At 36.1% G+C, this 24,793-nt stretch overlaps 1 protein-coding gene across 2 annotated transcripts in view; it reads right to left on the bottom strand.

Moving 5' to 3' along the window:
- The window catches only part of LEMD3 (LEM domain containing 3), a 42,485-nt gene that overhangs the window by 5,529 nt on the left and 12,163 nt on the right, over positions 1 to 24,793 (bottom strand). The window contains exons 2-10 of one of the 2 annotated variants that reach the window (XR_003533635.1): positions 21,350 to 21,387; positions 18,916 to 18,979; positions 11,795 to 11,862; positions 9,833 to 9,912; positions 9,604 to 9,752; positions 7,743 to 7,844; positions 6,624 to 6,726; positions 6,219 to 6,397; positions 509 to 635 (exon numbers count right to left, since the gene is read on the bottom strand). Coding sequence is in view for 1 of the 2 variants with exons in the window: in XM_027679638.1 (XP_027535439.1) it covers positions 6,219 to 6,397; positions 6,624 to 6,726; positions 7,743 to 7,844; positions 9,604 to 9,752; positions 9,833 to 9,912; positions 11,795 to 11,862; positions 18,916 to 18,979; positions 21,350 to 21,387 (783 nt within the window). In the remaining variant the exon portion in view is untranslated. The remainder of the gene's footprint in view (positions 1 to 508; positions 636 to 6,218; positions 6,398 to 6,623; positions 6,727 to 7,742; positions 7,845 to 9,603; positions 9,753 to 9,832; positions 9,913 to 11,794; positions 11,863 to 18,915; positions 18,980 to 21,349; positions 21,388 to 24,793) is intronic. The other variant, XM_027679638.1, reaches the window with a different exon arrangement.

The following is a 24,793-nucleotide window of genomic DNA, read 5'->3' as shown; positions in this document are numbered from 1 at the left end:
GAAATTCAGTCATAGAAGAAATTCAGTCATAGAAGAAATTCAGTCATGTGGAAGACATTGCTTGTGAAAGACAAGCACTAGCCAAGAGAAAATTCACTGCCTGCAGATATGGCATAGACAAACTTGCTTCTTATGTAAATTTCTGAGGTACAAAACAAAGTACAGTTACCAACCAGAAATTAAAAAAGGTGGCCTCCAATTCTAATATCGAACATACTGTAAGTTCCCCAAATAACTAAAAATGTTCTTACTGGTATATACTCTAACACACACACAGAGTGCAAGTCACCAACACCTGTAACAACTACCTGTTTTTTAATTGGGAATAGATTTCTAAATATGCTGGTGACACTACATCTATCTCTGAGCTGCCTATAGTTTAAGGACAAGTCCTTTTTCAATAGCACATGGTTTTGTAAAGTTTTTTGCCCCTAATTAAAAATTATACATAGGGTATACAATAAAAACTTTACAGAACTAAGCAACATTGAAAAATAAATGGACTTACCTTACTCATGTAGTTTGGCTCCAGCAGATCGGGGGGGGGGGGTGAAATGTCACCAGCATATTGTACACTGGGGCACCACACCATAGTGGAGAAGGTGATCTGGGGTGGCCTAGTCATGGACCTGGACCTGAAAAGGTGCGGGGTTGAGGAAATTATGTGCTGATTGTTTATAGCTAGGTTTATTCAGCACATGGTTTCAATCCAAGGATAAAGAATAGTAGTTATTTTCAGAGACCCCAGGCCCAGAGGATCAACATTTCTGCAAGCTGTTTATGAACTCCAAAAAACTCATAATGAGATTTATGGCAGCAGCTACACCACTGAGCTATGCAAAAGTAACTACATGGGTAATTCACCCTTTAGCGTCAATACCTGTATAAACCAAGCTTTGACTGTTACAGTTTCTAATAATTTTTATGTCCTTTTGACTGGAAGATCTCAGGTGCTCCAGGTGATGACTTCAGCCAGAGCACACCACCAGCAGAAAACTAAACTGCTTCCAACATTAAGTAACATCCTACTGGTAGAGCAAGTGTACCCAGGGCAGTGCAGCATATGAAAATAAAGATGAGCTCTGTTTTTTCTCAAAAAACATTTCAGACTCATGGTAAATTAAAAGTAAGTTTTGCAACTCAGATGGAGCTTTTTATGTGTAAGGGTTAAAAATGACCATGGAAATCAGTGAGGTATAAAATTAATGCTAGAACAGTAGTAAGCATTAAAATGTATACCAGAAATGGGACCAAAAGGGGAGGTTAGAGAAGACACAGGCAAGTTAATGCTGCACCTACACAGCAAAACTCAAAATAGCATAGTTAACAGATGTCTCTTGATCTTCATTACACATCTGTAACAATTAATTCTCCTCTCCCCCGAAAGAGAAACTTCTGTGACAAAGCTGTTCGGATTACACTACTGATTATTTGAAAATTTACACTGGTGTGGAGCATACAAAATAATTCTCCTCACAATTAGGGCATAAGCAGACATAATGCGAGACAACAGTCTAAGCTACATGCTGATTAACTAAGCACTTCATACCTTTTTCTAAATAGGTCTCAAGAGTAAGACTTACAAGATGAGGGTAAAAAGGTAAAGATGAAACAGGAAAGCAAAACCACAACTTCATGCAATAAGTCACTGACAAAAAATTTAGGACTTTCATAAATTTCCCTTGGGGACTACTGAGCACCTTCAAGAAAAGGAAGCTACTTTTTATTTCATTCATAGTGTACTTTGTTTTACTACATTAAACTGAGTATGAGTGTATCATATCAGATTCAAAGAACAGCAGCAGCTAAAAACATGTGCTTTCATCAGCCTCTATCACTGTGACTGGAACATGTCTATGATGGAAGAAGTGGCTCTTGCCCTGACTTCAAAAGGAACATTTAAGTTTTCTACGCCTCTTAAATGACTAATATATTATTGCTAAAGGAATTCCTGAGTATCATCACCAGGGGTTATAAGACAGCCCAAAGGATCTTTAGATGTGGATTTGATGCATCTGATAAGGCTGAAGACTCACATCAGATATAGGTAACCATGTTTCTAAAGAACAGATTTTTCAGTGTTAAGCCACAGGTCACTGTAATTTATTAAGTACTAACTCTTCTAATCAAAGGCAAGAACAAAAAGATAAAACAATTAGCTGAAAATGTTGAAATGATGCACTTTCACACAACACGAGGTTCTTTAGTAAACATGAAAGATACCGAAATTGAAATCTTACCAAGGAGAAGAGTATGGTTGACTTAATACAGTTAAGTTCAGCAATAGAAGACAAGCATGGGATGGATGCAGCATTTTACCAGCGTCATGAAACCAAGAGTTTTCTTGCAATAGTTAAAAGAGTAGAGTTGGGGGGTTTGTGGGATGTGGTTTTTTGTTTGTTTGATTGTTTTTGTTTGGAGAAAGGATTATGTTCTCACAAGCTAGTGAGGAAGGGTGTCATTCACAAGAGGTAACAGGTTATCTTCCATGCTGCAGGATGAAATATCACCCTAGATGTGGTACTTCAGAGAAGTCTATCTCATCTCCAGAGCTGTCAAAGAACTTTAGCTTTTGCCGTTAGCTTAGCTACACTGGAGCTCTGCCTACCTATTTTTCTTTAGAGCTCCCATTATCAAGGGATATCAGGACAGTTGTATCTGTTCTTTCAAAAGCAAACTGAACACACTAGGAATGTGGGGTTTTCTCCATTGATTTAATTAAATTACACTTGACATGATGAAGATTGTTTCTCGATTGACTATTCTCTTGTACACTGTTTTCAAAACATTGTGTTTGTCCATCCTACCATGAGCTTTTTTTTTTTTTTTTACAAATATATCTACTGTATCCAGTAGATAATATTTCAAAGGAACAGCACCAGAATTTATCCTGATCTATTAAAAAAAAAACCCAAACTGTCAAAACATGGGCTGCATCCTGAAGGACTGAACAAAATGTCACAGTGATGCTTAAACGTGCTGCTAACGGACAGGAGAGCTTAGATTTCATGCATGCTCCAGGTCCCATAGTTAAAACACACGCTATCATCTACTGATATCCTAGTACACGTGGATGATCAAGAGGCTTTCTTCTTCAATTGCACATCCTCAGGTGTTGTGCTCAGCTACAGAGCACTACCAGATCTCAGAAGGTAAAAAACCTGTGACGTTGAAATTTATTCACAGGATTCGAACCCAAGAATTCATTATGATTTTCTATGTACGGAGTCTGTTCAGGGTCTAGCAGTCTTGAAGAGTATTTAGATTTATGAACTTCTATATTCACACATCAAAACTGGAGTATGAACTTAGCTGCAGTTGATGGGTAATTCCAAAAAAGGAAGAAAGTGACACATCATGTAGAATTCCTAACATCAGGAAAGAAGCAGCTGTGAAAAAAGTATGAGACTTATGCAATGGGACTATTTCAAACAGTCATTTGAAAACAAGGAGCACAAAATAAAGAGAGCTTTTGCATGTGAAAATTGCCTTTGCCTGCTGACTACCAAGAGCCCAACTGATCCCTGTCATTCTAGCCACTCTATTTCCACACCCTTCTGATAGAGCCCAAGTATGCAATTTCAGTTCTTCGAAGATCTTTGCTAATCTGCAAACATAACAAGAAAACTAGGAAAATTGCTATTAAACTGACTGAAACAGAATGGATTTTGATATGTCCTATTCAATAGAAAGCAAAGAGTCTTAAGGGCATAATAATAATAATCAGTAACACACAGATAAAAGCCACAGATGAGAGATTAAGTTATTCTGTCCGCATTGGCACTATGCTAAAGTAGGTATCAGATGCTCAAATTTAGATGGTATTTAATAGTAGCTACTACAGTAGTTGTCTTTCTGGGAAGTTTTGGAAACTGCTGTTCTGTTGAGAGTCTCCAATGTATATTCCACATAGCAAAGCACCGCCTGAACTATCACACACTGAGAAGTCTACTAGGTGAAGGAAAATCCAGTCTGATTTCTAATACAGGACAGAATCGTCATGGTATGATTATATTGCAGTCATACAGGACAAGAAAAACTGAGAGCAAATGAGTAGTAAATTAGAACTGGAGTGTCATGTTTCACAGTCTGTACTGAACAATAAACTACATATATATATATACATACATATCTTGCAGAAGCTATGCTCAATTTAAATGAGAGATGGAACAGACAGCTGTTGACAAAACCCCCCATTTCTTTCCTGTAGTACCTAAAGCACCTGCACATCCCTAATGTACAATGTCCTAGACAGAAAAGGTTCTGCAACTCTAGAACTAAGTTAATAAGCACATCTTACTAACAAAAACTGAGAAACTGAAATCAAACAGTACAGTTATCATAGCAGAATGCCACATTACTGCAAGACAATGACTACAGAACCTCAAGCCTGCAGTAGGAGTCACAAGGTATTTTTAAGCCCTCGTTTCGAATTAATTATTTAAAATGAGAAACGTAATGCTAAAGCCAGTAGTATAACTTTGGGAAGTATATAATGACATCCCAACATAACATTTTGCATAGTCAAGCAAGAAATGGGTCCCAAGACTACTAAGACCCTCATCAGTTAACATGTCAAATATCTGCAAATGCCTCAAAATATTTGGCTTTTCATATTGACAGAGAGAATTGGTCGTTTTTCCTTTAAACTTAGGGAAATCCAAAATTTAAGAGCCAGGGGCTGAAAGCCTACATAGAACTTACTAAAACATGCAATTGGCCCGGGACAAAACCAGAATGTTAGCAATACTTGTACTTGGGTGATCAAGTTTGCTACAGCATAAATGTTTCAAGCCATAAAGAAGCTATTTCTGTCTGCCTTTGGAAAGTAAATCACATTGGAAGGAGCTGCTTTAAACTGTACCCTCTTTTAGGGGAAACAATGTTTCTTAAAAACAAAAACGTATATCAGTAAAAAGTAGAAGAAGGACGTCTATCGGTACTTGCATTAGTTAAACTAAGATCAAAATTAGCATACTCCAGATGAACAGAGATGCAGTTGCTTGCCAGTGAGAATTTTTGCTTAAGTGGGACTAGGCAGGGCAAAACCTCTAGTTTTTAACTAGGCTTTTTTCATCATCTAGTCCAAAGCCATAGAAGTAACACACAATACTACCTTGATAATATCCAATTAAAAAATCTGAACAAAAAAGTGGAGAAGCAACCACTCTCCATGACCATCAAAAGAAGCTGATGAGTCTATAAACTAGGATTCTGCACAGCTTTTATTGTAGTCCAGCTGGAGAGATAAAATGGCATTATAGAGGAACATAAGGTGAGAGACTCTTAAAAAGTCACAACATTTATACAATTTGCAATAAAGACTTAAAGCATTTGCTTTCACACTCAGGCACAGATAGAAATGAACATTTCTTTTTTACTGCAAACTAGAATTCAAGACTTACAGTTTCAATTTTTCATTGACCAAAATAAAAGTAAACCATCTCAAAACCTGAAGCTTAACATGAAGAAAGGCAGAAAGAAAAAGAACTAGGAAAATACGACCACAGTAGACAGACAACTGCAAACTCACTAGATTCTTGTCACTTGGTTTCACAATAAAGCTAAAAAGTGAGAGAACACTGCAAAACCCATTTATGACAACAGCCTTCTCTCTTAAAGCAAATGCTTTACACCACAAAGCTTGAAAAACAAATGCACAGTGTAGAAAAACATTTATGACAGAGAGGAAGCACTACGAGATGTTCAAAATGCACATTCTCCTAACTGAGGAGTCTTTTGTCCCAGCGGTTTCCCTTTCAAAATAAACATCTCTTCCTCCTAACTCCATCTTTAGGTACCTGACTGATAACTTAACAGTAAGAAACTCAAGCCTGCAAGATGCAATTTATCTGCTGTCAGATACAACGAATTACATTACTTCCAGTAAGTATAAGGCATGTCAGAATTTGACCAACTAAAGATTTTTTTTTTTTTAATTCATGAAAAGGAACAAGCAACTCACTTTGGCTACTTGCCCTCTGTGTCTTTCTGCAGTAGCTATAACAACAGCTCATCTTCTTTAAAAAAAGGCAGACACAATGCACAGAAAAAGTAAGTCTATAGAACAAGATAACAGAGAAACAGCACTAACAGTTCATAACAATCCTTAAATGTGTGAGAGAAAATAAGTCTTTCATGTTCAAGCAACAAAGTACCATTTAGAAGTTAGATGCAGAAATTAAAACAATTATAGTTGCAAAGTATAATTTCAATACCTTGGCCTTGCCATACTTTCGATGGTATTACTAAAATTTTGTCACATGCTGCAGAAGGTTGCATCCACTTCCAAACCAAGAACTCGGCACCACCTATTCTTCGTGTCTCTGTGCGAACTCTAGATTCATTTGCTGCAAGAAAGTCAACTGCTCGATTCCAGACTTTATTCATTTTCTTCCTAAAAATTGAAGCAAGAATTACAAAGTTAGCAATAACAATCTGCAGAGTTGACATCCAGCATGTAAGAGAAATCCAATGCTTTTCCCCCCACCTGTGTCAATAAGAATCTCCAAATATTACAGTGTGCAACCTACTGAAATTAACTTCGTTAACTGACCCATTTATTTTTACTGATTTTCCCTCTTTACACATAAGGAAATTCATTACTTCTAGTGAGAACATACCTGTCCTGAGGAGGTATTAGAGAATCACGGACATGTAAAATTGGCATGTAAGGCTGCAACTCTTTATTTTCTGAACATGCCTCACTGTGGCTTCTTAGAACATCTGAAGACATCATAAAAAAAAACCAAACTGGTAACTATGTAGTTCATGTAAACATTAAAAAAGTATCAATTCTGGCAATGAACACCTATTCAAGATCCCTCGCAATTTAGCAGTTAAGGTTTTCTGGCATTTTGAAATATTTTCTTTCCCAGCCATGCTGAAGGCAAATTAAGAAAACTAACCAAGCACAGTGCATCCAAGTATCTTAATAACTTTGAAATAAAGGAAGAGAGCTCTTACTCTTGATTGGTACTTTTAAGTGTTAGCAAAGACAGCCATCTTTAAACATAAAGTGCTTTCCCTCCACCTCAACAAAAATTGATTTGCAGACAAAAAATGTAGGAAAATGGTAAAAATGGGAAAACAGTTCTGATTCGTCTACCATCTCTGTATTTATGGTGACTACCATAGATGAAAATAATAGAATGATTTAAGTAAAAATGCAGCCCAAAACAGAGCTTAAGAACTACAAACACAAACTATTGCAAACACTGTGGCTTCAAGTACAAAGGCAGGATTTCAGAACTCAATCATGCATTCTATTTTAGCAACATAACTTCTGCTCAAAGTAACTCATTAAAAAGCTGCTTTTTCTATGAAAAACCATTAAGGATGGAATTGAGGGCTAACACATTTTTGGAGCAGATATTTTAGCTGAAGATGGCTGAAAAACAGATACAGAAAGCAACATGTCACCATACTTCTAGTAAACAAACATATTTGTATTTGTTTTCAATAGTAGGATAAAATAATACTAAGTCAATGGGAATTTTATAGCCATATTGATGCAATTCACAAATTACAATCTTTATACCAAAAGTTTTGATTAGGTTTAAAGGATAGTTGGTGTCTTTTAAAAAAAAAAAAAAGGCAAACAAAAACATGTGAATCACACCTTTGACCAAGAACTCTAACAGCACGATGACTGGCTACCAAACAGGAAGAAAATATAATTGAATGAGTGCCAATTCTTTGAAAGCTTATACATACATCAGATGTGACTCAAGAAGCCATACCTATGATTTTTACCACCATATCATACATCTGCTTCGTTTCTTCTTCCTCTTTTGTCCAACGGTATTTCATGTAGTGTAAGACTCCCCAAACCATCACTACACCTGCATTAAGATGCATAATACTCTTTAAACAGTATTAGAACATCGGTTATTTAACAAAGATTACAGGGCACAATTCAAAAGTTGGTTGAACTATCTAGCAAGTACTGTACATTCCAAAACTAGTAAAATACATTGTACTTGCTGTCAGTATTTTACACAGAAACACAAACTCTTCCTTCCACTTTGAAAAGAAGTTACTTTTAGAAAAACATTCATTGTTTTAACAACAGCTTAGTATCTCCCAGGACTGTGATTTTAAATTTTACCCATTTGTGAAGAAAAACAGTAAAACAATTACACTGGGAAAATTCAAAGTCATATTAACAGTCCCATAAACTGACAATTAAGAACATGTTTAGATTTTAAAATGCACAATATTCTTTAATTGATAGAAAGTCATATGCTTTAGATATACCGGTCAAAACAAATTAACTCGGACTGCTTCAGTTCAGCTACAGATTTGTATTTATTGCAATGAAGTACTTCATGCTCTTTTTCTATTACTTTGAATATTATTCCAAAAAGGACAATCTGGTTAGGAAGGTCAGCAGCATAAGTTGAAAATAAAGTTCTTATTCCTTCTTCTATCTTGCTGAGGGCACCACTACACCTGCGATCGATTAACAATATAAAAAAAATCAAACCCAAACCCATACATACACAATTTATAATTACATAGTTTGTTTCATATATCAGTAACCACAAGGTAGTTTTAACTGATATATCAAAGAGACTGATGGACATCATTTTAGGCCAAAATGACTGTTAGTTAATGACAACACATCTAACATTTATGCAGTAGTTTATTTTTCAAATGGTGCTCCATAGTAATGTTAACTACAGGTGAGACATGAAGCAATTTGCTCAGCATGATTAAGACCAGTGGTTGACTCGGATATGGAGTTTTATCTCCACATCCCAATTCAGTCCTTGTATTGACTGTTATCAGAAAGACAGCAATCTGGGACAGTTTGCCTTTGATTCTTTTGGTTCATCAAAAGGCTACTGAAGGACGTCTCAAGTCTTCTCCTCATAAGCAAGACATTGTTAAGATACTGGGATAAACGATTTTTTAAATATTCAGTAGGTGAGATGAACTGTGCATCTTCAATATTATTATCCAGCCACATGGAAATGAGTGAAGTGTCTGCACTCATCTGTACTCTGTTTTTATGCTGCATAGTTTTCAGTATGGCTCAGAATAAAATAAACGTGGATGAATTTGAAACTCAATCAAAGAACTATCAAAGACTAAATTAATTAGTCTTACTGAAGGATTACATGCATTTTTTACAACATACTCTTGCCTCTAAGAATTTTTGGTGACAACCACGTTAGATATCCAAGCTTTCCTAAAACTAGGAAGATTGTCTTTTCTGTAGTTACATTTCTGATGTTCAACAACAGTGAAATATCCTCAAAATTACATCTATTATGTCTTTTTACTGCTTTTTCTAATCAGTTCCACATGGAAGTTTTAAAAGCCACAAGATATTGCTTTGGAAACAGGGAAAAAGACAGAGTTTCCAAAGAATGAGTATGTTCAGCTGATTACAGAAGCAGATGATAGCAACCAGTGTGAAGACAGAGTGGCGCAACAGAAGTGCAAAGTAAACTGAATTTTAATCAAGGTATTGATAGAAACTCCAAGTTCTATGGTTGAATAAAAACTTTCTCTAAACGTGGTGTTTACTTTTCCTTGTGCATTTAGATAAATACAAGTTACAACAAAAAAATATTGACTGTTTTATTAACTTACCCAGAAGCAATATTGATAATCTGTGAGTTACATTAACAAACGCACGGCGAAAACGACACCTGAAAGACATCTTTGGACTAGTGGATTCCAGATACTTCACATCTGTCACATTAGTGACATTCATCTCATTAGGGTCATTGCTGAGACACCTATTAAAAAATATACAGTACTTATGAAAAAGGATACATTCTCTTAGAACAAATTAAACTAAGAAATAAAGACCACTTACTTTATGCCAACATCTTCCCCACTATTCAAGATCCATTGTAATGCTTTGTTAAGTACACTTTCATATTCTGGATCTAAATTCTGTCAAAATACAATATTAATGAGTAATTTCATAAATAACCAGGAAGTTATCATGCCACAATAAAACTCAGATTCTGCACAGATTAGTAGCCAAAACAATGTTGTTTTGTTCCTGATTCTTCAGTTTTTGAGTAATTTCACTGCACAAAGTAAATTTATATATGCTATGTGCAGTTATCAGACTCACCAGTATCCCTCAAAATAAGGACTGTTTGAAAAGTCAAGCCACATTCACTGTTTAATTAACAATTCTAACCTACAACAAGAAAAAATTATTCAGCCACTAGGGGGCGCTCACTGAAAAAAAAAATCTACTCCAAGAGTAAAACTCCAAACAGATCCAACCACTGCTGGAAATGGGTCTTGTAAAAGCAGTTCCATGCTCTGATCTTTTCTAAGAAGCTTGAGTAAAATCAGGTTTTACTCATATTTTGCAAACAGTTCAGTGTTTGTAGATCAAGAACTGACATCACTATTTAGACACTGACTTTTTTTTACTTTTAATTATTTGGTATCAACTCTAATAGGAGAGCATCCACTGCTGTCTGAGCTAGGCTGTCTCCATAGCTCACCTTGCGTGTTCTTTTGCAGAAAAAGAAAAGCAAAATGGAAGTTACTATTGTATTTGAAATTACACTCCCAAAAAAAGATTTATTTCCATCTTTCTTTTGAACCTCACATAATGTAACTTGCCCAGAATTAAAGCGTAAGCACTTACAAAACCAGTAACTACTTCAGTTTGAGATTAAAGTATGAAAAGGTAACTGAACATAGAAATTCTGTAAAGGAGTTATGTTCCCAAAATGAGGAACTGTAGGGTTAAAGTGACTTCCAACAAAGTGACAAATTTTCATATTAAATTTGAGCTTCCTAGCAGAGTTAAAACAGTTATGATAACAACTGTCATTCTTTCAGCATAACAGATAGTCAAGACAATCAGTTCTATGGCATCAACTTAATTTTTTCCACAATACAACTGGTTTTAACAGATGTGGATTATAATTGCCAAACTATAAACTAGTGTTAGCAACTTCTTTGGGATGCTCTCAAACATTGCCCCTTTTTGTCTACTAAGTAAAGGATTGCCAAAATGTAGAATTTCTATACATTTGTATATTACATATATCAGCTTAACTCCTCCCCATCCAATCAATCTACTCTCAGCCTCTTAAACGCTTCAAGTAGTTTTCCACTGTAGGGTACACCAATATGGGCTAAAATAAACCCTAGAGCTGTTAAGACAAGGCAAGAGTTATCTTTTATTTGGGGAGTAAGGCAGGAGAATGACAGCAGGGAGTGGAATTTCATAATACTACATACTGATCAAATTAACAAAAAGGCCTTTTTTTGACCATTTCTATTTAAATGAATGAGTGGCCATCAATGAATGGCCTCTCCCACACCGCTGCTGCCTGTCAGGCTCTCTGCACAGATCCACATGTCAACTCCTCTTCACAAAGAAAGGAAGACAGTATTCTTTATACTAAGTCTCAAAAACCAGTATACTGGTTTCTGGAGAAGCTTCTAGACATTTGAATTTTATACGTTTATTATTTTTATGTTGGTCAACTATCTCCATCAATTCAAATCACGTCCTGTTGCTTTAATGAAAGGCAAAAAAGCCCTGCATGCCATTGAAGCACTACTAGCTACACTTTCATTGAAATTAAGCCAGTTTCTTTCACCTTCCCTCTCCTCAAATATTCACTACATTCCCAAATAAAAATTATATGTAGCACAAGTTAAAGCCATCAATTTCAAACATTTCCAAATAATACTAAGTAAATTTTAGTCAATACACTAGATATGAAACCAGGGCCTTACAAATTGTAACTTATACAAATCTTATATACAACCAATTAAAAGTACCTCATTTGCTTACTTTTAAATACGCAGCTGCCTCCTGGACAGTAAGGTTTCTTTGAATAGAGCTGCCACATTCATGTTCCCCTGGTAAAACGAAAGCTTTTGTTTATTTTGATCTATAATTACTGCATTATATAAAATAAAATCATCTAAACGCAAGTTTCCGGTTAGCACAATTTACACAAGCAGCAGTAGCACAGTCATTCTCATAAGTTTCACTAACAATATATAAATTTCTCTGCATAAATTTCTCCTTCAAAAGAAGTCTAAAACCCCTGATGATTGTCAGAGCTAATAATATGTACAAATCACATCAATACAACTTCATGTACTGCTCAAAAAGTGTATTTCAGTATTTACACCAAAAGCAGAAAAAAAGGTAGCATGAAGAACTACGAAGAGGACATTACCACAAAACAGTTGCTGTACCCTGACTCAACTTCTAAATAATTCCCATTTACTCTGAAACGCATGTCATCTGTTATAGAGACCAGGTTCCAGTCACAACACATCCATAATAGTATTTCAGGCACTATGAAAATACTACATTTTAGTTTGGTATAGTTATCACAGTAACTCATCACCTGCCTGAACACACACAAAATCCCACTATGGCCTGAAACTGGTGCATTTACCACCTCTTATTGATTTTGAAAGTATGCAGAAGTAGCCAAGAAATAAGGTATATGCATAGTCAGTCTGCACAGCAACATGCCATCATATAGCTGATTTTCTTTGCTAAACTAAAGGTACATGATCCATAAAAAGTGACAGTCATACCAACACAAAGTCATACAGAGAAGCAAAAGGTCTAACACCAGGTTTTCATCTATCACTAGGCCAGCATTTCTGAAGAACTATCAGCAAGTGGCAAATCACTGTTTTCTGATCTTTCTTAAAAAAAAAAAGAAACATAAATCTTGACATTTGTAACTACGCTTTTATTGTGCCAAAACAATGACAGGAAACAACAAATCCAGTCTTTCACTGGCTCAGGGTTACGCCTGCCTTACCTTCTTGAATCTATACCAAGTTGTATTCTTCCCAAAGCTACAGCAAGGCTATGAAAATTTAAGATACTTGTGCTTATATAAAGTGTAAACCTTTGCTTATATTGGAATACTCTTTTTAAAAGAGCAGCTTCAAGTACTAATTCCCGACACAAATGAGAACATTTGATGCAATGTAAGCAAAAATTAGGAAACAGTAGCAAGTTATGGAGAAGCACCTTCATGTCTCATTCACAGTAGGGAGTGCCAGAGAACTTAAGTGTTTCTATGAAGCCAAAGTCCTTCTCAGACTGCTAAAGTCTCGTTAAAGTACACTTCAACAAATTTAAGTGAACTTGGTCTTGCAAGCACATTATCATAACAGGCATGCTCTTCTCTTACTGTTGGGATATAGAGAAATAGGAACAGCATTTTAAAGAATGCTCAGATGCTATCTGGCCTAGAAGTGCTGCTGGAACTAAGCCTGTGTGCATGCATGTATTTTGAATCAAGCACTGAGCAGAACACTTTGAAAGATGTTTCACTTGATAATTAACATGCAATGTCTTAGACGTTCAAAGTGCCTGAGTCTACTGTAATAGCAAAACTGCAGAGATCAAAAGTACTGCTGAAAATTGGTACCACTTTTGCCAAAAACCACTCTACTTTTAGAACTCAGTACCTGAATTGGAGTTATGGGCTGTTCTTGTACATAATTTAGGCAGACATTCTTCTTGTACAGTATAAACTCTACAGCCTATAAATTTAGATGTGTAATTATCAGTGATTTCATGTTTCAAGATTAGCAGACTTGAAATAACTATATATCATACTCATACAGTCTCTGGTGTAAACATACTGTTCTAAATCTAGAACTAGTGGAATAAATACAACAAAACCAAAACATATCTCTGTAGAAGCCATATGTACAATCTGAATCAGATATTAAGTTGTATGATATGAGCAAGTCTGATAAGCATGCATCCATTTAAGCTTTTCTCCTCGTTAGGTAAGACCTGAAGTCTTTCTGGGGTCTTTTTAATACAGAAAGAGCATGTCAGTCATACCTTGACTGAACAAAACAGCTTGTGAGATGAGACCCTTCTGCTTAGGAACTTTTCTTTGGTTGTTTGTTTTTTGGGGTTTTTTTTAATTATCTAGATAAGTAGGAAAGCCCAGTTATGAAATAAATGAGAAAGAATAAAAAGGGTTAATACACACACAAGAAAACAAGCAAAACACAAGCAGGGGACAGTGAAAAATGAAATGGGAAAAAATGAATTCTTAATAAAATGAAGTGAATGAATGAATGAATTCTTAAATGAAAAAATGAAATTCTTAAAATAAGTTTCAGGATTCATGTTGGATTTTCATCTTTTGAGAACACAGCATTACCTTCTACAAAAGGACGAAAGCTCCCTTAGATAGGGGACTACTGAATTACTTTAGTAGTTTTAAGTTCTAATCTTATTTGCCTTCTTCCAAGAATTATGTTCATGCAGAACACAACCAGCACACGGACTTCACAGCTTCTGGTCTCATCTTGAGAAACCAGAAGACAGTTTTCTCTCAGTCCTGCTTCTGAAATTTTTTTCAGACTATATTCCCTCTGAACAAGTTTAACAGTTAAAAACGCCTTTGCTGCCTGGGCTCTGACAATGTCTAAGGCCCATCAGTTCAAATTTCCCTCACACAATACTGGGGGGGGGGCAGGAGAGGAATAAAAATCCCTTTCATCTTGCCTCCCACTCTCAAAACAAGTAAGCTAATCAGAGTTATGAAGTTTCAGTCCTATACAAAAAGCTACTGGAGATGCAGTTTCTCATTCCAATACATCTATTGCTGAGAACCATTTAGCTTTCTTCTAAAAAACTCATGAATTTGAAAGCTTACAGAAAGTTAGGCATTTCACAAGTCAGACAACCTTCTGTTTTACTGCAACAGCAGGATATTCCTATATGCCATTTCAGTCACTGCTTTAGCTAATAGTTCTGCAAATGAAGGCTTACTTTGAATAACTTAGGTACAATCATTAACCACTTAGCCTGGAAACCCACTTTCCATAGTCTGAGCCAAAAATGTTTCCCAGCTGTTCCATTTGAGGCCCTATATCCAGGAATAAAACTGAAGCTCAGACAAAAAAAACCTTACACAAGTCTGCTGCAAGATACATCTGAGTTCTTTGTAAAAACTGCCCCTCTGTTAAACTGTCTATTGCAAGTTTACAGAAAGCATGGATCTTTCTGCCTAAACTTTTCTTGTGCACAGATCACTAATTTCAGCTTCAATCAAAGAACCATTCTATTTGCTTTCTTAGGGAGGCAAAAAGTAACATCCCAGCAAGGATCACAAAACTACTCTTTAGTTTATGTTAGGGTACTTGGGCAAGCCACATAAGAAGTTGAAGAGTTGTCCTAGAAATACTACCAAAAAGCAACTAAACCTTCTAAAGAAATATTTAATTCTGTTGTCTCAATTGCTTCTAATACAGAAACCAAGTCAGATCTCCTTTCCCATGCAGACTATAATATTTGAAACTGACTTTCATTTAGGGATTTAACTTATGAACTGCAGCATATACAAACAGAAATATTCTGTTTTCTATAACTGCTTTACACTGTAAATAATTTTCTCATTTGGTACCAAAACCCAGTGGAAATCTAATTCTTCAAGGAAGCCGTGGATTTAAGCACAGATCTCTAGCTTACGGCTTGACGTGATACAGTCAACCAATACAAAACATAAGCAATGTACAAGGTCTCACATTTGCAGGTGACTTGCAGCAGGACACTAAAGTGGGGAGCTGAAGAAAAACAGGAGCAGAACATGTTGCAAGATCAAGTAAGAATGCCCAATCTCCCAAAGGCAAACTCAACAGCTGAGTAACACTGCAGAACACCAGAACTTGCCAAATTTGTTCAACCACTGGTTGGAAACAGCACCATATCAATTACCTGAAGAACTTAAGATTAAGGAGAGTGACAGAACAGAGAGCCTGTGACAGCAATCAAATACAGTAGCTGACACTTGAAACTAATATTAAGTAATATTTAGTGTTTTGCCAGGATTTTCTTGCAGCCATGGATTTAACAGTAAGCCTTATTACATATGAAAGCCTAATTCACCCCTGCATCTCAAGGACCTGTGCTGTCCATTAGCTCAGAAGGAAAACATCTAAATCCAACAGGTGATCACACCGTAGAGAATGCCAAGCAAAAGAAACTGCTAACTAAAAAATCCTTTATCTACAAGAAAGAAGGGTCATACCTAAGGGTAGCTGGCTGCTTCTTGTGGAGGTACTGGTTAGGTTTATTCATTTTGCAAGTCTGAGTGAAAATGGATGTGATCTATTGAATCTCTCCATGAAAGACCAAGACATTCCGTAATTAACATATGCCTGAAGAAAGTCTAATTTAAATAAAGCAGGTATTTTGGTTTAGCAGAAAGTGTTAGGCACTGAAATATATACTGTCTATAAAAAGTTGCTGTTTTGAAGAATGGCTAAACTATTCAAGACAAGAACACAAACTTCAACTGAGACCTGGATGAGTCTCCCCTTAGTGTCTTATGAGGTAGACACTATGCACTGTAGGTTTGGCAGACTAGTAATTCTGAGATCAGTGATGCATTAAAAGGTAATCTATTTTTATATAGGATAATTAAATAATTTGACATCATATCAGAGCACCACAGTACAGAATAGGTATCTACAGCTGGAACACAGTACATTAAGTCAAATAAAATTAATGAACTGATATGCTTTTTGTTTCTTCATGTTCTACCTTCTAAAAGCCCCCTCACTCTCCAATTGAAGTTGACAAGGCAAGAAACTAGCTCAGTAAAATTATAAGAAATCTAATAAAACAGAGAGCTAAAAATCAAATTTTGAAGGGACCATCTTTATGGTAGTCAAGATGTTGAATAACAGAACAGATTACTTCAGGTTTCCAGCCTGCCTTTTTAATATTAATAGTTATAACATGAACAAATGATTCATAGCCAAGTATGAAATGAGAGAAACTTTTCCAAGTATGCAGAGAGACCTGAAAAGCACCATTTTTATTAAAACTATATTCCTTAACTTCTGTCTCTTTTGAAGTGGGGCACTAGGTACACCAAAATCCTGTATCTCCTTTGCAGCTTTCTCTGTTTTATGCCTTTTAAACAGCTTCCGGATATTGTGCCATGTCTACATCAATATGGTATTCAAAAACGGATGACAGACTTCTTCCTCTCATACCTTAAGAAATTTGGCATTGAGGATAACTTCTGTCTAACTGGAGATTAATTACGTCCTTCTTCAGATGGTATGAAAGCTACTCTCCTGAGCAACCAGGAAATCTCACAATATAGCTTCAGTCTGTGTCATCTCTTCAGGGTTATCATTAACCAGAAATGATAGCTATATTTTTTGAAAGGCATCATTGAAGATCCTCCTGGTCAGAAATAGACTAACAGAGAGTAATGCACCTTTGTGACCTGGGAAAGCAAGCAGCCATCTTGGAGCACACAAATTCCTTCTCATAAGGCAGAGAAGCAAAGATTTTTATAGGTCTACATGCATTTAAGTAAGCCCCAGCTAATAAAGAAAATTCCCTTCCTTTCACAGATGTAGAAATTAGGTGTCAAACCTAAAGCAAGTTTACCGTATGGCCCTTGGAGGGCCAGATGACACACTAAGCAAAACCAGCAAGCTGTTACACTCTCTTCAAAAAACAGAGGGAAGCAGCATGACAATGATCAAGCAAGGAAAACCAGCTTGAACACTGAGTTGAAACATGCTGTATGTCAGGCAACAAAGATGACTATGGGATTAGAGCATCTCTCTTTCGAGGACAGGCTGAGGGAGCTGGACCTGTTCAGCCTCGAGAAGAGGCAACTGAGAGGGGACCTTTTCAATATCTGTAAATATCTGAAGGCAGGGTGCCAAGAGGATGGACCCAGGCTCTTCTCAGTGGTTCCAGACAAGAGGCAGTGGGCAGAAAGAGATGCAGAGGAAGTTCCACCTGTATATGAGCAAGAACTTCTTTACTGTGCGGGGTAACCATGCACTGGAACAGGTTGCCCAGAGAGGTCGTGGAGTCTCCCTCACTGGAGATATTCCAGAATCGTCTGGACACAATCCTGTGCAATGTACTCTAGGATGACCCTACCTGAGCAGGGAGGTTGGACCAGAAGACCCACTGTGGGCCATTCTGTGATTCTGTAATGTAAACAAAAAGAAATGTGTGGGGTTTGTCCAAACATATATTTATGTGCTGCAGATATTATAAATGCTCTGGAAACAAAAAGTTTCTGCTGGAAGATTATTGTTGCAATGTAACAGGTATTACAAAGGTGCTCAACTTTCTCACAGATTTTCTATAAAGCCTTGAGATATTGAATTGTTGGTTTCATATCTGACACAGAGTTGTTTCCACATTTTTTTACGTTTGAGAAATGTCTGTAGCACCTGATAACAATGACAAAGCTTTCTTGGTGAAACCTGCTGTTGCACAACAAATACTTGGCACAAAGACCAGTAAGGCTTCCTAAACACATTATGAATTAAATTCAGTGTAAGTTATCTGCGCAGTTTAAAGCTGTGTTCATTATGACTCTGGATAAAACCACCCTATTTTTTACTTTGAATATTCAATAATACTAATCCTAAACACCATCTCTGACACATTACTATACACAGCACTTTTCATTACTATGTAATTAATATGGTTAAGTTGGACCTTTTAGTCTAACAAGGCAAACTTGTTCAACCACTGTTGTTCACTCTATTAGTAACCATTTTATCATTGTTGCAAAATATTTTGGTTTTCACCTTAGTGAATTAACAACCTTTAAAAAAACCCACATATTCCTCTCCATATAAAGCAAATTTAAGCCTTTTAACAAAATCAGATTAATAAAGCATTAAGGTAGTAGATCAAAAACCCCACGGGATCACAATATTCAATAGCCTATCCCATTAACTAACAAACATTGCAACAAAAGGTGCCACACTGTGTGTAAGTTGTTAAGTGAACTAGAAACAGGATTTCTAGTTTCCCAATACAGAACTCTAAATGGCTATCACTTGTTGCAAACCACTATGTGAGCATTGACTTTGTAGCTGTTGCCATAACACTGTATCACAATAGTTTTAAAGTGTTACCTGCTACTTGTGCCAATTTGTCATGAAGGGCATACAAGCTCTTCATGAGGCTTCTTTCAGGTTCCTAGAATTAGAAAAACACATTTATGTCAAACCAAACAGTAGTAGAGATATACTTTTTTCCATTTACCCCAAAAATCTTTATATACCATGAAAAAAAAATGGGTTTTACACATACAGGTAGAAAGCTGTAATGTTTCGCACATCAGCAATGATGCAGGCAATGTATTTTGAATCTAAGTATTCGCTCCACTGAATTTTCAGGTCTTGACTGAAACTAAACTAGATTGCAGCATGGACTCCGATGGATCTGCCAGTTAAAACCAACTGATCAAAAGGTTATTTTGATACTACTGAAAGAATAGTGAAATGACCCAAAAGAGTTTTATTCTTAAATGTGCAGAGACGTTTCATACAAGCCACACTAAAGTACTGGTCATATTCTGGCATAAAATTCCAAGCAAAGGAAGATTTCTACTGTCTACCTTCAAACTACAGTAACTTAATTTAAAAACAAACAAACAAAAAACCAAAACGAATGCAAACCACAACAGAAAGCTGTGGACTATACAATCTTGTTGATACTTCCTGCATATGTCACTAATATAAAAAGACCTAATTCCCAAAATAAGCATGAATATGAGATATAATTGTTACTTGCAGGGGAGTTAAACTTACCAAGATATGAGCAATTTCATTAAGATATATCCAGGAACACTTTATTTAGAAGGAAATATTCAAAATACAGACGAAGAACATGCAATTAGATATATATACAATTACATCCACCAAAAGCCATTCTGAAATGTTGGGCTTGAAGTTTTATCAAATGGCTGAGTTAAGACTAGAGCCTTCATTCAAAAAAATATGCAAGAAAAGTAATTTTCCAGTTTGTGCATCTGCTGGTTATACTCACGTTGGAAAAAAAGAAAAACACATATTAAGCTCAATTCCCTAATGCACCAGCACTGTTGACATAATTTTAAAATGCGAATGGTCCAACTTTTTTTTGTAAGAAAACTGATACCAAAAAAAGCAGAAAACTTCTTTCATTGATCAAACAATTGACAAATTATTTCCCATCAGCATTACCAACAATTACCAGCACCCCCTCTCCCTATTCTGGTACTACAAAACCATCACTGAGATTATATTGATGTAGTTGGTGCCTCAGGAAACAAACCAACCTTACTAACTCATTTCCTGGCTGGAAAACAGTAGGCATGGCATAAGAGGAAAAACAGTCCTTCAGCGCACACACACCACCAGCTGTACTTCAAGTTCCATTTATTTGCCAGTAGGTACACCCGTGACTTCATTAATAGCTACACTGAAATAGACACGTGAAATATTGTTGTGACCAACTTTTTCTTTTTTCAAATTAATGATTGGGCCACATAAAGGACAAAACTAAACAGTATAATCTTCATAGCTAACAATCAAGCATGGAATACAATTACTATGGAACAGTGCCGTAAAAACAGGAGAAAGTAACATACAGAACAGGTTCTCAGGCTGTCAAGTCCAGTATACAAGATGCATTCTCTCTGCACTACTAAAGTAATTCTGAAAGAATGCCCAGAATTTACCCAACAAAATTCAATTTCTTCAAAACATTCATTTGTTCAAAAGAAACATTTTCTATCCAAAAAACTAGCCAAGGCTACCTACTTAACATGCTATTATTCACTTTTGGAGAGTTCAATCCTAGATATGAGAAAAAAAAACAACACAACTCATACCAAACAAGAAAACACAAATCTCAAACAGTAAACAAAAAAAAAAAGCCCCCAAAATCCTCCACAATTCTCTTGCAATACTTGCTCATATATGCCTAGCAAAAGTAGATCATTATGTTTACAGTCCAGGTCAGAAGAGAGAATCACCAGAATGCATGCTGCTGAATTAAGAATAATACAGATAGCTTCAATGGTGAGATCTCAAAAATGGGTAGTCTGATATTTCAGAAGAAAAAGTGAACATAGGAACAAGTAACAGAAAGTGAAAAAGACAAACTTTTAAACCCATTTTCTGAAGGATGCTAAGACTTTCTCTCTTATAGCACTAAATAAGATTCTGGAGTTTCCTGTCAATCATCTCCTACCAGCTGTGCTTTCAATGTTCAGAAACCAAATGGTAACAGTAAGAGACAAACTACCAAATTTAGTCTCAAACTTTACAACACTTTTTTTTTTACAACACAAATTACGTAATCTTTTCTTAGTATATAAAGCAACCAGCATGCCACAGCCAAATTTTGTAATCCTAGTTATATTGCCCGAGTTAAAAAACAAAAAATTAAAAACATCAGTTACAAGAAATGCATTTATTTCATGCAAAATATTCTAAAACTGCAACATTCTGAACAGATCTATATTGCTTTTATACAATCACATGAAAGATCAAAATCTCACTATTAAGTGGTTTTACTTACTTGTATTTTCTGTAGTTCTTCACTAAAAGGATTCTTGACTGTCAAAAAAAGAAAAAAAGTAATTCACTCTATAGAGTCTGAAAACACTAAAAAGGTATACCAACACTGTAGCTTTATGACAACAATATAATAGTTAGATAAAAACAAAGTCCATAATGTGACAAAGAACAATTAGACATCTATTAAACTTTGCCCTATCTCTGTATTTGATAATGCAATATAGTAGCATTAAAGTTAAACCAGAATTTTGCATGCCTGCAAATTTCACAGCTATTTCCACTAAACAAAATTGTGCTTGCCATTTGCCAAACTCTTGCTTCAATTGCATTGAAATAAAAATTTGAAGGCTTTACATTTTAGTGTCCAGTTTAAAAAAGTAAAACCACTTTTTGACTAAGCACTAATGCACGCAACAAAGTTCTACAACTCAGCATTTTCCATTTTAACAAGAGACAACACACTGAGAGCTCGTGCACTCCCATGCATAAAGATAGCCACAAAACATCAAGAGTTGCCTCCCCAACAGTCGCCTCATTGACAATATCTTGATTTCTGAACCATAACCATGATTAAACTGATCGATTCATTTAGTTATAAATGGGAAATGTAAGAGGAATACAAAGGTGGACATACTAGATCAAATCATGGCAAGATCTCTCATTTAGGAGAAATGGAAGACAGAAAAGAAACTAAGGACCAACTTAAAAACCAGGGTCCCCTAACCTTAGCCAAGTGTAACTCCATCTGGATAAGAAACTGAAAAAAAAATTGTAAGAAAAAATTAATTATTTGTAAAACAATGTGATTTTTATTAACTGCACAAACTTCCATAGCACTCTTGGCAGCAGACAGATGTTGACCCCTTCACCTTAGTTTTGAAAGAAAGTTTTGAAGCAGGAACAATTACCATTTCTTTGCTCCTACATGTAGTAATGGTAAGGGTCTCATTTCTACAGTTACAACCAACAAATGCTGTATAAAACAGAGGGACTATGAAAATGCTTTCTGAATGAAGAAAGCTTGACTCTCTGTAACTTTGCAAACAACAGTTCGTCCATGTGCCTGGGCTCATAGGAAAATTAATCATGTTACCTACCCAGCAGCAATAAACACTGCAGCTTCTTCCAATACAGCAAATGGGGGAAAAAAAACCCAAACCACCCAAACACAGGGACTGGTTTTCACAGACATCCAAATACTTGATACAGATATAAGATTAATTAAAGATGTTAGAAGCAGATACTGAAGACTCGTGCAAACCAAGCCCTATTGCATTTCACGATTTCATTATACAGGAGCAAATTCACAGTCATAACCTACTGGATTATCAAGCTACCAGCTTAACAAAGTTTTATGTATTTCATTCATTAACTCAACAGAACATGCCCAGTACACTAAACTTTTAATCTGAACAGCCTAAAATAGGATTAGAGAAACGGACCAAGGTTTAAGATGACTGCCAACCTCCCAGTTCGATTGTTAGTTATCCAGACAAGGATAATTACGGTCTCCAAGGTCAGTCTCACTGAGCATACAGGAAATCTTGATTCAGTGGTTTTAGATTGGAAGGAGGGTACACACAAGACACAACTATGTGTAAATTTCAGTATACCTGACTAACATATTTTAGCACTGATGAAAGCCATCGAACAAACACATATGCAATACTTCATGACGGCAAAGATGCAAACTTGAAAACTGTCAGCTGCAATTCTATATATGCTAGGGCAGCACAGCAATTAAGTGGAGACAATGGTGGTGGTTAGATTTTTCCAGCATCACAATCCCAGAGTAAAATCAATCTCGCATATGGGCAACTTCATATTTAGATAAATTAACACCTCGAATTTAGGAAGCAAACCAAAGGAGATGTCAATGTTTGCCTCTCCTTCACAAATACATAGTGGTTACAGTGCCCAAGAAAACCAACCACCTCTCCTCCAAAATTACATATCACAAAAATTTAACAATTCTTGTAATTTCTTATTTTAATTCACACTGTAGGATTTCCACGAAATCCCTCTGAAGTTACTGATTTTATGGCAAGTTAAAGAATAAGTGAGATTTTATACATTTTATATAAGATGCCATATAGTTTAGGACAACTGATGCCTTAAGAGGCAAGTATACTAAATTCAACTGCAGCAATTTAACAGCTACATATGCAATTAACAACTGTTAATCTATCTGCATCTATTTATCACATAACCTTGATTCACTTGAGTTAATAGGGCCACTCCTATTAACTTCAGTAATTCCTCTTCTGAATCCACCCTTCTTTCTTTTGTCCAGAATCTAAGCTCTTACCAAATCCTCCCACATGCTCCAGTCACAGATGTAAAGTTCCCATCTATTCCAACATGTCTTAAGTATTTCAACATATTCCATCAGCATTATTGGTTCAAAAGCTTTCTTGACAGTTCTTAAAATATGTAACTAGAGTTGTAAGAGTGACAAGTTCTTCTTCTATCAAACTAAACATTAAATTAATAACTAATTACTAACAGAAGACATTCTTATGTGAGTATATCATACTTCCGAGACTCTCCTCAAAAGGGGTTTGAGATCTCTACTATGCAACAACAATTACCAGCCTTGGAGGTCGTCTATCAAGCTCACATTCTAATGGCTTCAAAGAACAAATTATCATCTACTCATACTACAAAGCTAAAAACAAGAGAGATAGGAGATTCCTGTTTTAGAAAACTGAGTGTTGGCCCAGAGGGTCTTCTCTCCAGATTAGCCAACTAACAACCACATCCACAGCTCCTAAATAAGGAGAGATGCATACTACCTGGACACGGCAGTCCATTAGAACTCCCCAGACAGCAGCAAAACTGTGAGAAGCATGGCAGTTTTATCTGGCCACATGAACATGTCAATACCAGCTGCAGGATAAACATGCAGAAGTATTTTTATCAGGAAAAAAAACTTCAAAAACTTGACAAAGGGCACCATCCCAACTCCCTCAAAACACTGTAATAACTAAACATTCCAAGCCTGGAAGCTTGACACAATGGGAGAAGAGCATTACTCCTGGAAAAGTGTAATGGTAATGAGAGTCTTTGGCCAGACATCGAAGGAAACAGAAAGCAAGCACATCATGGGATGGCATCTTCACATGAACTTTTATTGATACTTTTTTCCGAATCTGAATTTATTCTGGTTCTAAATAGGCAATATAAGGATTGACAATACAACCAACTATTTCATAATCACTTTTTTTGACAAAACCCTCCTCTAAAAGAATTACAACAGTCATACTTGTGATATACAGTTCAGACACATTTTCTATCAGCCCTGAAAATAAGTCTTCACTATTTTAGGTAAAAGGGTGTGAAATACCAGAATTTCTCTTTGGAGTTTTTCACCGCTTCTTAACAAGCATTGCCCCCCCACAAACACCCAAACAACAAACACCCAAACAACAAACACCCAAACAAC

Source organism: Neopelma chrysocephalum, unplaced genomic scaffold (genome assembly GCF_003984885.1).
Source record: "Neopelma chrysocephalum unplaced genomic scaffold, ASM398488v2 Primary Assembly neopelma1_59, whole genome shotgun sequence".
Classification (NCBI taxonomy): Eukaryota; Metazoa; Chordata; class Aves; order Passeriformes; family Pipridae; genus Neopelma; species Neopelma chrysocephalum.
The sequence above is the reverse complement of the archived record's forward strand: the minus strand, read 5'-3'. Positions and strand labels throughout refer to the sequence as shown.